Source organism: Schistocerca cancellata, chromosome 6, assembly GCF_023864275.1.
Source record: "Schistocerca cancellata isolate TAMUIC-IGC-003103 chromosome 6, iqSchCanc2.1, whole genome shotgun sequence".
Taxonomy (NCBI): Eukaryota; Metazoa; Arthropoda; class Insecta; order Orthoptera; family Acrididae; genus Schistocerca; species Schistocerca cancellata.
The window spans coordinates 479,892,234-479,904,261 of NC_064631.1; the positions used below are offsets into that span (position 1 = coordinate 479,892,234).

At 46.4% G+C, this 12,028-nt stretch overlaps 1 protein-coding gene across 1 annotated transcript in view; it reads right to left on the minus strand.

Moving 5' to 3' along the window:
- Positions 1-12,028, minus strand: part of LOC126190961 (cuticle protein 19-like) — a 74,130-nt gene that overhangs the window by 46,236 nt on the left and 15,866 nt on the right. Inside the window, exon 2 of the mRNA XM_049931624.1 lies at positions 5,156-5,452. Within this exon, the coding sequence (XP_049787581.1) occupies positions 5,156-5,452 (297 nt within the window). The remainder of the gene's footprint in view (positions 1-5,155; positions 5,453-12,028) is intronic.

Consider the following 12,028-nt stretch of genomic DNA (forward strand, 5'->3'; position numbering starts at 1 on the left):
GTGAACAATGTTTGCAGCATTCACTCTAGTGGAAAACCATACCACATCGACGAGTATCTACTCAAGTTGAACAACTTCAGCCATGTGAATGGGGTCGCATTGTGGGCCTGCAGGACGCTAGACGGATATGCCGACGCTTTGCTCCACATATTGGTCACAGTGTGTCAGTGGTGTTCAAAATGTTTCAAATGGCTCTGAGCACTATAGGACTTAATTTCTGAGGTTATCAGTCCCCTAGAACTTAGAACTACGTCAACCTAACTAACCTAAGGACATCACACACACCCATGCCCAAGGCAGTATTCGAACCTGCGACCGTAGCGGTCGCGCGGTTCCAGAATGTAGTGCCTAGAACCGCTCGGCCACTCCGGCCGGCGTCAGTGGTGTGTTACAGTAGTCTGTGGAACCTTCCCACACCTATAGATCGGGTTCTGGACCTCCACTTAGTAGAGACGCATGTCAAGATCAAAGCATTGTGTGGGAAACGATCGACGACCGAATATCATCCAGGGACGATATCTGGCCACGTTCTGCCTATGCTCTGTCGCCAGTGACCACTGACAACAGTCTGTCTGCAGCAGTATTAACACCGCGTGTGCATCTAGCCAGGTTACCACTGACACCACAGTAAGCCGGCTGTTTCTACTCTGGTGCCATTAGAGAGCTGACTCGATGGTAGAATGGCTCTCTGTTGTGTTCAGTGATGAAAGTATGGTGTGTCTGTAATGGAGTGATGCACATACGTGTGTGTAGCGTAGACGTAGTGAGCCGCCTACTGCAGAATACGTTCGCCACGACACACAGGACGCATCCCAGGCTTCATGGTATGGAGCTTTTTCACTTGCAGTTCACGCCTGCCGTGGTGGCCGAGCGGTTCTAGGCGCTTCAGTCCGGAACCGAACGACTGCTACGGTCGCGGGTTAAAATCCTGCCTAGGGCATGGATGTGTGTGATTTCCTTAGGTTAGTTAGGTTTAAGTAGTTCTAGGTTCTAGGGGACTGATATTCTCAGATGTAAAGTCCCATAGTGCTCAGAGCCATTTGAACTATTTTTTTTTGGAGCTCGCTGTCACATTTGGTGTTTCTGCAGGATAAAGCAACCAGTGCTCACTACATTGCACAGGTTACCAATTTCTTAGACAGCAGAGGGATGTGCTTTTTCAGCAGGAAAATGCACGTCCACATACGGAAGCTGCGACTCAGAGTGCTCTTTTTGGAGTAAAACAATTGCACTGGCCAGCAAGATCTTCAGCTCTCTCGCCAGTTGAACGGGTATGGGAACTTATTTGTTATCCAGGTCCCACGAGAATCATTCCCGAATTATAATAAAAGGCGCAAGGTACTTGGTACAACATGACTGGAAAGAATGGGAAATTTTGGAACTTGTGGGAACACTGTGAGGTAAATGGTGCCGATTCACATATAGAATGCTGCTCTCACTGTCTAGCCATTTAGTAAATAGCACGGAACAGTGGAACGGTGCGCAGCGGGTCTTTGCGGCAAAAGCCCATTACAGGAATTGAAGTGTAGAAAAAAAAAATGGTTCAAATGGTTCTGAGCACTATGCGACTTAACTTCTGAGGTCATCAGGCGCCTAGAACTTAGAACTAATTAAACCTAACTAACCTAAGGACATCACACACATCCATGCCCGAGGCAGGATTCGAACCTGCGACCGTAGCGGTCGCTCGGCTCCAGACTGCAGCGCCCAGATCCGCACGGCCACTCCGGCCTGCCATTGAAGTGTAGAGGCCGCACCTTGAGAATTTCGGCTTCATATCAATATCGAGCTGCATGGTGGTGTTCCACGCGCCATGTCATCCAGTGGTGTTATAGACTACTACCTTTTTGAAAATAATGGTGGGTGCACAACCACTGTAACGTGCGTTCAGTACGCTGCCGCCACGGACAGTGAACTGCCCGTTTTACTGCCAACTGCTGGTTTCAGCATTACAGAGCAGCGACATATACAGCAGAGTTATCGATGGGAGCTGAGCGACGATTATTTGATAGCCTGGTCAGTGCAAAAGATCGTGACATTGCATGGACCCCAAGACCGCCTGAACTGACAGCGTGTGACTTTTTCTTGTGGGGTCAGCTCAATACCGAGGTTTTCCTTACTGCTACCAACGAAGAACTTAAAGCAAGAGTACGAGAGGAAGTCTCCAGGATTCCTATTGAAATGTTCGATCAGGCCATGTATAACGTTTTTGCCAGGTTGCAGGAATATGTGCGCTAGGGGGAAGCTCATCTGTAGCATGGTAGTCAAGAAATAAAAATGCTTGTGACAATCAGTAATGGCATACTCTGTGCTATAAACTGACATAAATAAATATGTGCAAAGTAAATGTGCTCATCCATTAAACTCCATTCCTAAATTTCTAATTCTTTCGAGTCACCCTGTAGAATATATGGCAGAATGTCATTCGGCACGTTCGGCAGCTTCATTGTGGTTTCCGTGTGAGAATAAACAACTGCGTTGCCGCCAGAAGATGGTGCACTGTATATTGATGCAACTGTTTGGACACCGCTTGCTTTGACCTGTGTGTTTCGTTTGCTCTGAATATGATATCATATGTTGCTCACATAAACACCTACCTGTCAGTTCACTTCTCACTAAAATGACCTCGTCTTTGAGGGTGGTTTTGCTGGCATCCTATTTCGAATAGCGGGTAAACGTAGCAGTCAACGTCCCCACAATTTTGCAGCCCTCTAGGAGGGCTAAGGTCTAGATCAGGGCAAGCGGCAGTCACGGAGGTGCTTATCGACTGGTCATAGGTAAGCAACGCGTCGGTTTCGCGTAGTAATTGGGATGATTCTTTTACATAACCAATGACAGGCGACAAGAGTGGGAATGTATTTCTAGTGCCGAAATTTTAACCATTGTCTTGTTTGGTATTTTTCGGTGCATCTGTGATAATTATGGCAGCGAGTGCTATATAGTGGACTGACGTTCGTGCATGTCTCATGGGTTAATTGCAGAGGCACGAAAATGTATCTAATGTGGTGGTGAAACGAATACGCGCCGGCCGCGGTGGTCTAGCGGTTCTGGCGCTGCAGTCCGGAACCGCGGGACTGCTACGGTCGCAGGTTCGAATCCTGCCTCGGGCATGGGTGTGTGTGATGTCCTTAGGTTAGTTAGGTTTAAGTAGTTCTAAGTTCTAGGGGACTTATGACCTAAGATGTTGAGTCCCATAGTGCTCAGAGCCATTTGAAACGAATACGCAATCGATCTGCTCGAGCACATTGAGTAAGTGGACCAATGTTTTTTTTTAATTAAATCATGGCAGAAGGCAGGCGGACCAATGCTTATGCGTAATAGAGTCGCACGTCCTATGTTCCACCTACCTTCTACCAATGATTGAATTAAAAAAAGCGTTATTCCACATACGTCTTCCCAAGATTTATGTAAAAGACATTCATCCACCTACCTCCTCCTATGATTTAATTAAAAAAATATTAATCCACCAACCTCCTTCAACTATGTAATCAAAGAAACATTGATCCAGCTACTCAGTGTGCTCACACAGATCGATTGCGTACTAACACAGAGCAGCGAAATATTTTACTGCGTTTTTTAATATATCATGGGATTGCCACGCTGTCCTTGTTTTGCAGATTCTAGCACAGTTTAAACAGTTGCGACTCAAACAAGGGACAATTAAATTAATAATCCTCGTTTACAGCAATGTTTCACCCTTTTGTGACCTGTATTTTTTGTCGAATTTCAACACTAGAAATTGTGTTTCATGGCTATTCATGATGGCCCATTGACTTGACCAATTTTTTCCTGTGTGGTTGTGTCCGTAGCAAGAACCAGCAATTATTGGCAGCGGGTTAGATAGGGTACTAATCTACACTATGTGGTCAAAAGTATCCTGCACCCACAAAACATACGTTTCTCTTATTCGGTGTATTGTGTTACCACCTACTGCCAGGCACTCCATATCAGCTACCTCAGTAGTCATTAGACATCTTGAGAGAGCAGAATGGGGCGCTCCGCGGAACTCACGGACTTCGATCGTGGTCAGGTGATTGGGTGTCACTTTTGTCTATTTCTGTACACGAGATTTCCACACCTCTTTATCATCCCTACGTCCACTGTTACCGATGTGATATTGAAGTGGAAACGTGAAGGGACACGTTCAGCATAAAAGCGTACAGGTCGACTTCGTCTGTTGACTGACAGAGACCGCCGACAGTTGAAGAGGTTCGTAATGTGTAATGGGCAGACATCTATGCAGATCATCATACACGAATTCCAAACTGCCTCAGGATCCACTGTAAGTACTATGACACTTAAGCGGAAGGTGAGAAAACTTGTATTTCATGGTCGAGCGGCTGCTCATAAGCCACACATCACGCTAGTAAATGCCAAACGACGCCTCGCTTGGTGTAAGGAGCGTAAACATTGGACGACTAAATAGTGGAGAAACGTTGTATGGACCGACGAATAACCTTACATAATCTGGTACATAGTGTGGGTACGGCGAATGCCCGGTGAACGTCATCTGCCTACAGTAAAATTCGGAGGCGGTGGTGTTATGGTGTGTACGTGTTTTTGATGGAGGGGGCTTTCACCCCTTGTTGTTTTGCGTGGCACCATCACAGCATATGCGTACGTTGATGTTTTAAGCACATTCTTGCTGCGCACTGTTGAAGAGCAATTCGGGGATGGCGATTGTATCTTTCAACACGATCGAACAGCTGTTCATAAAGCACGGCCTGTGGCGGAGTGGTTGCACGACAATAACATCCCTGTAATGGACTGGCCTGCACAGAGCTGTGGCCTGAATCCTATAGAACACCTTTGAGATGTTTTGGAACGCAGACTTCGTGCCAGGCCTCACCGACCGACATAGATGACTCTCCTAAGTGCACCACACCGTGAAGAATGGGCTGCCATTCCCCAAGAAATCTTCCAGCACCTGACTGACCGTATGTCAGCGAGAGTGGAAGCTGTCATCAAGGCTAAGGTGGGACAACACCATATTGAAATCCAGCATTACCGATGGGGGGGGCCCGAGAACTTGTAAGTCATTTTCAGCCAGGTGTCCGGATACTTTTGATCACCTAGTGTAGCTCCCGTGATGGATCGGCACTGTGTAGCTGGATCTACGCTCGGTGCAGGAAGCACTTTATATTCGTGTACGTACCGGTGGTGGGCCATAGGTTGGCGGCGGGGTGGGCCTTCCATAAGGCGGCGTAGTGACCGGTGGGCCGACCGGGTAGGTGACGGGCGGCTGAGGGTAGGTGGGCCTCGTGGGCGTCGGCGGCGTGCCGTACGAGGGCGGCGTCTGCGGCGGCCGGTAACCTGGCGTCGTCGGCGTCGTGAACGGCACCTTGGGCGTCGGGTAGTTGTAGCCGCGGTCAGGCGGCAAGTACTGGAACTGGCCCGGCAGCGCCGGCTCTGCCACCGCCACTGCAGCCACCGCGACTGCCACCCACACGCTCTGGAACAGACGGCGGTCCGTATAGCGCAGTGCTTGCGAAACTCATGTTCTCCAGTGCCAGTACTGACAACTTTGGGTGGCACCTTGGGCCGCATACACTGATCCACCAGAACGTTATGACCACCGACCTACTATTGATATAAACCCGTCCAGGCTATAGCAGCGTCACATGGCGAGGAATGACGGCTAGACACACGCTCGGTGCATATACTATCAGTGAACGTGTTGTCCGCTTGTAGAATGGGTAAGGTGCGCGATCTATCTGAGTCTGACCGAGGGCAGATTATGATGGCCCGGTGGTTCGGAATGAGCATTTCGGAAACTGCACGACTTGTCGAGTATTCCAAGAGTGCTGTGACGAGAGTCTTCAACACGTGGCGAAACCAACGTGAAACCACGTCCAGACGTAGTGGGGTTGGGCGGCGACCCCTCATTAAAGTCGGACCTCCTAGACTGGGCAGGCTGGTAAAACAGGACAGGCTACGAACTGCGGCGGAACTAACATTAGACTTCAATGCTAGACAGAGTACAAGTGTATCTGTACATACAGTGCACCGAACACTCTTAACGATGGGCCTCTGCCGCCGACGACCCATACGTGTACCAATGTTGACAAAAGACGTCGACGACTACGACTGATATGGGTTCGTATTGGACGTTGGTGCAGTGGCAGAGCGTTGCATGGTCTGATGAATCCCGATATCTTCTTCACATTGCTTGAGGTAGGATGCGAACCCGTCGTTTTCCAGGGGACACGTCCTTGACACCGGTACTGCCGGACAGGGACAAGACGACGGCGGCTCCATTTGGCATCCATTCACGTGGGCATCCATGGCTCTGGTGGAACTCGTGCAAGACCATGACGGCCAATGAGTATCGTACAATGGTTGCAGACCACGTACGCCTCTTCCTGACGATCATGTTTCCCGACGCAGTTGCATTTTTCAACACCATGTCACAAACCCAGGAGTGTGATGGAGTAGTTCGAGGAACACAGTGGCAAGTTCCAAGTGATTTGCTGCCCCCTTATTCGCTAGATCTGAACCCAATCGAACACGTCTGGAATATGATTGAACGTGGCGTCAGAGCTCATGGCCCGCCTCCACGGAATTTAAGGGACGTAGGTGACTTGCGTGTGCAAGTGTGGTGCCGAATCCCTCCAGCGACCTACCAACGCCTCACTGCTCCCATGCCACGACGCGTCGCCGCTGTTATCCGTGACAAAGGTGGACGTAACAGCTATTAGTCAGGTGGTCATAATGCTCTGGCTCTTCAATCTTATTAAGAATTAAGTAACCTTGATTAAGGAAGCAAGACTAAAGAAAAATCAGGACGCGCATTTAGGATTTGTCGATCTGGAAAAGGCGTTCGACGATGTCAAGTGGTGCAAGATTTTCGAAATTCTGAGGAAAACAGGGGTAAGCTATAGGAAAAGACGGGTAATATAAAAAAGTAGAAAGCCCAAGAGTGTACGACAGGGGTGGGAGACGAAGAACGAAGTGCTTGGATGAGAAAGGGTATAAGACAGGGATGTCGTCCTTCATCCCTAATGTTCAATCAGTATATCAAAGAAGCAATTTCGCAAGTAAAAGAAAGGTTCGAAAGCGGAATTAAAATTTAAGATGAAAGGATATCAATGGTATGATTCGACGTTCATGCCACCTTTTTGACCTTAGTTGAGCTTCAAAGACCCTGCTGTTACACATCATTGGATTCATCTCGATAGCCGCTATCAGAAAATAAGTACCGAACTATAGCATCCAGTTTAAGAAAACAAAGTTAACCTTCATATCTCTGAAGCGACCCCACCTATCAACAAGGATCCAACGACATGTTATGGTCCCCGTTGTCCTATGCAACGTTTGTCCCACAAACTTTTCAGCTCCTATCATACTTTCGAAGTTCTTCTAGGTGGCAATACTTAGTGACTCACTCTGTATATGGTCCGTGGTGCATCGCAGTAGCCTCGGTGCTGGTTTTGGATAGCGCCATTTTGCCAGGCGCGGTATACTTTAACCACTGCCGCAGTTTCGCAACTGCTTCCATCCTTGGCCGGAAGATCAATGACGATGCCCTTTTGGACGTCAGATAAATCTCTCCGTTTCTGATTTACGACAATGACTGCACTGTCGTCCGCATCCAACTATACACCTTCTATATATTCTCCACTGTTAGTGCTGCCACATGCCGTACGTGCGTGAGTATTGCACGTTGAAGTCACAGTAATAGGCAGGACGGTGTATTATCGCCGCGCGAGGTAGCCAGGCGGTCTAAGGCGGCTTGTCACATTTCGCCCAACTCCCCCCGTCGGAGGTTCGAGTCATCACTGAGGCATAGGTGTTGTAAGTAGGATGTTTAGGTTTATATGTTGGTAACGCCATGTAGCGCTCTATATGAAAATCACTGACTGTGCTGTGTGCAGTCTGAGGCTGGTTTGCATTGTTGGAATTTGCTATTCTAGTGTTGGGCAGTTGCATGTGAACAGTGTGTAGCGTTCCGCAGTTGGAGGTGAGCTGCCAGCAGTGGTGGATGTGCTCAGAGAGATGGTGGAGTTTTGAGAGTGGATGATCTGGACGTGTGTCCATCAGAGAGAGTACATTTCTAAGACTGGATTCATGAACTGATATATATATATATATATATATATATATATATATATATATATATATATATATATATAATGACTTTTGAACACTATTAAGGTAAATACATTGTTTGTTATCTAACAAAATCAAAACGAAGATTTTTGTGAGGTAAGTGATTCTTGAAAGGTATAGGTTATTGTTAGTCAGGGCCATTATTTTGTAGGGATTTTTGAAAGTCAGATTGCGTTGCGCTAAAAATATTGTGTGTGAGTTTAAGCAGAGTCATTTATAATTTTTATAAGGGGACGTTTCATATGGTGACCCTGCCAGGATTCAAACCTGGAATGTTGTCCACAGCATTTAAGTTAGTTTCAATTAGATTAAGTAATGTGTAAGCCTAGGGACCAATGACATCAGCAGTTTGGTACATTAGCAACTTACCACAATTTCCAAAAAAATTGTGGTGTATTATCGACGAATGCAAGAGTCTATAAAAGTCGCAGAAAGTAGTGGAAAAATCCTTTGTGAAAAACTGCATTATAAGAGAAATTACTAGTAGAAGTATAACAAGGGTCTGTCTCATGGCAGGAGTAAAAAATGCTCTCGGAGGCAAGTAAATTAAATGGTATTGCCGAAGTTTGGTAGTTAGTGGTAAATCAATGGATGGCGCAGTTCCTGCAACTGCTGTCACCATGATTTTCAGCTATATAAGTGCACGCATGGCGAACGAAATGACTTGTTGCTTTACAGCCTATTCGCTCATTCATTCACACAAATCACACAAAATGTAAATCATTATTATTAGAAGGGGATTTGAAACCAAAATGGGCGTTTGGTATCTCTAGCACTGAGCTGTCTCGGCCGGTGGCCATATGTGATGAGGTAGTGTCAAGTCAATAACTGTAGGCGTGGTAAACTTTCATTGTATATAATCACCTAAGGTACTGGTATAAATTGGGTACGATTATTACGGTGATATAGCAAATTATAGGTACTTGAAGCTTTTTTAAATATTTTCGATAAATGAAAGGAAAGATGACTTTAATACGAACGCAGTACTACAGGTTGAGTGAATGGAACACTCCTTCCTTACTGTCATCTTGTGCGGAAGTCCTTAAATCTCTTCCGTGCAGACGCTATATTTTCAGGCGGTGACGCGTTCATGGAGTCACGCGGCCCGCAGTGTGGCAGGGTTCTCCAGGGAACACATTCGTCAAGAAGGCCTGCACGCTGAGAGGACGAGAGAGAGATAGGCGATGCTGGAATGCAAGGCTGCAGCCTCCGCTCCTCCGCCCTCCACCCTCCTCCCCCCTCTCTCCCGCATGTCGTCTGTCGCTGTTTACCGTCTGCACACACTGCGGACTCCCGAGGAGATGCACACTGCAGAAAATTATCCGTCTGATCCGATAAGCCGCCTGGCCGCTGGCTGCCATCCTCCCGCTCATTACGGCATCCGCAGCCTTCTGCCTGCGGGCTTGGGGCTAACCGTTGCCAGCATTACGGTCTCACCGTTTCCTTTTAGAATCGTGTCTGCGCCAGTCTCACAGCTTGATGCATTATTACGAATGCGAACAAGCTGCTCATGTACTGTCTATAGTCTGTACCACAGGTTATAGTTTTGTAATGTTGAATAGGAAATTTCTCGGATTGGGTTTGTCCTATTATGTTATAACCGATTTTACACAATGTTGCAACTACGAAATAACAACATTCGTCAATCTCTCAGTTCCAGTGCAGAATGTGCCATCGCGTTCCCGGTACTACGCAACATCTGCTAAATCGCTCTTTAGAATCTGTCGTACTGCTTAGATAGGATTAAAATGGAATAGAGTTTGTGCCGTGTATTAGTTGTTTCCCAGAATCATGATGTAAGTCGCTTGCTCTTAGTTTTGTTTCTGACTTTTTTGTGATGTTCTTCAACGTTAGCCGGCCGCGGTGGCCGTGCCGTTCTAGGCGCTTCAGTCCGGAACCGCACTACTGCTACGGTCGCAGATTCGAACCTTGACTTCGGCATGGATGTGTGTGACGTCCTTGGGTTGGTTAAGTTTAAGTAGTTCAAAGTTCTACGGGACTGATTACCTCAGATGTTAAGTCCCATAGTACTCAGAGCCATTTCTTCAACCTGTCCAGTTTCTTGTCAAAAAATGGCTCTGAGCACTATGCCACTTAACTTCAGAGGTCATCAGTCGCCTAGAACTTAGAAATAATTAAACCTAACTAACCTAAGGATATCACACACATCCATGACCGACGCAGGATTCGAACCTCCGACCGTAGCGGTCGCTCGGCTCCAGACTGTAGCGCGTAGAACCGCACGGCCACTCGGGCCGGCTGTTTCGTGTTAATTGGACACTGAAACTGTATACACGACGTTGTCGACACCACTGTCACCGCAACAATTTACGAGCATACGAATTAGTGAGCCTTCCAATGAGGCACAATAAGATCTAGGCTAAAAGGCACGGATTCGGTGCGGCATTACTTTCTGTCTTCGGGAACGACACACTCATTATTTCAGCAAGATCCTTCTTGATGCAATTTCGTAGGTTTCGTGGTCGGAGCAAGTTTCCATAAAATTCTTCAGGGTTGTAGAATGCATCGGGCTGTGAAATGAGGTACCATTGGTTAAGTGACTTTCATCACGTTATAAACTACTTTGAGTTGTAGGCCGCCTCAGGTAAAATAATGTACAACCCAGAAAAAATGGATTAATTTTTAACGTCGTCTTCTTTCGGATAGTACCTCTGTTGTTTCAACTACTAACGCTTGATTATTATTATCGAATTTTTTTTCGGAGCTGCTCCTTTGTTTCTTTAGAACAGGGAGTACCTATTTCATTAACGGTCATACCTGAAAGCCATGGACCTTATCCAGTTTCTCTATATTCGTTTCTGTTTCCATCACTCGTGTGGCACGAACGTATTTTCTTTTTTCATCCATATTTCCTATATTTCTATAAACCCTTTTGTCTTTAGCGACATGCTCCCCATAGCATACTATGTTGCGATGTGTTCCAGTTTTACATTGTGAGATACGCATTTTTTGCTGTCTGTGATTCGTGCCAATCGGTAGATAGTTGCTTTCTCTGACAATCTGGATGCAGTCCATTCATTGAAATAGTTAAACTTCACCATTGTCTTGCATTTGTCGCTGTTCCAGTAACGTCAGCTCGATGCTGGAAAAGCGCTGTTTTTCTTCCAATGATGTCAGAACCAGCTGCCTTATTGATAAGACGAGGTAAGTCATCCGAGTCTAGTACTAACTAAGTAACAGACATGAATATAGAGTAAATCATGTGGGGGCTCCTTTAATGACAACGTAATCCAGTGTACTGTTATTTGGAACTCTGACCCTCTACATCTGAAAATAATTCGTTGTTCTAGTCTTTTGCGTGAGTCTCTCATGTTCAGTGTGTTAGCTGCTCAATGTAAACGCTCATTCTTGTAGATCAACGCCTCACCTAGAACTACTTTACAACATTCCTACCCGTTTAGGCCTGCTGTCTTACAAATCAATAAAATCTCCTTGTAACTATGGTTCATTGCAAATCTCCAGTGGAGGGTTATTTTCTTATTCTACCGGTAGCAATAGTGAGCGTGGTATAGCATTGGAAATAAAGTTTTCTGTTGACTTTAAAGGGGAATATCACAGGTGTAATTCTGTAAACATATTTGCAGATAATCCATTCAAACGCTCTTTACCCTGAATCACCTTGTGTGTTTCTGAATGGATGCTAAATGCCACTTCAACTGAAAATACCATTGCCAGAGTGGTATATTTGCAATTTAAAGCGTTTCTGGGATGGTGGGCGGTGTCCAGCTGCGTGCAAGGCATAGCAAGCCACAAACAGACGTCCGCCCTCAAACCAGTTGCGCAATGTACGAGAAATAAGTGTCCCTGAGGGTCTCTTCGCGTCCCACCACTACCGGCTCCAACACGTGAGGGGTATTAGCGCTGATTAACGTAGCTGAGATACAACACACCGTCCTAA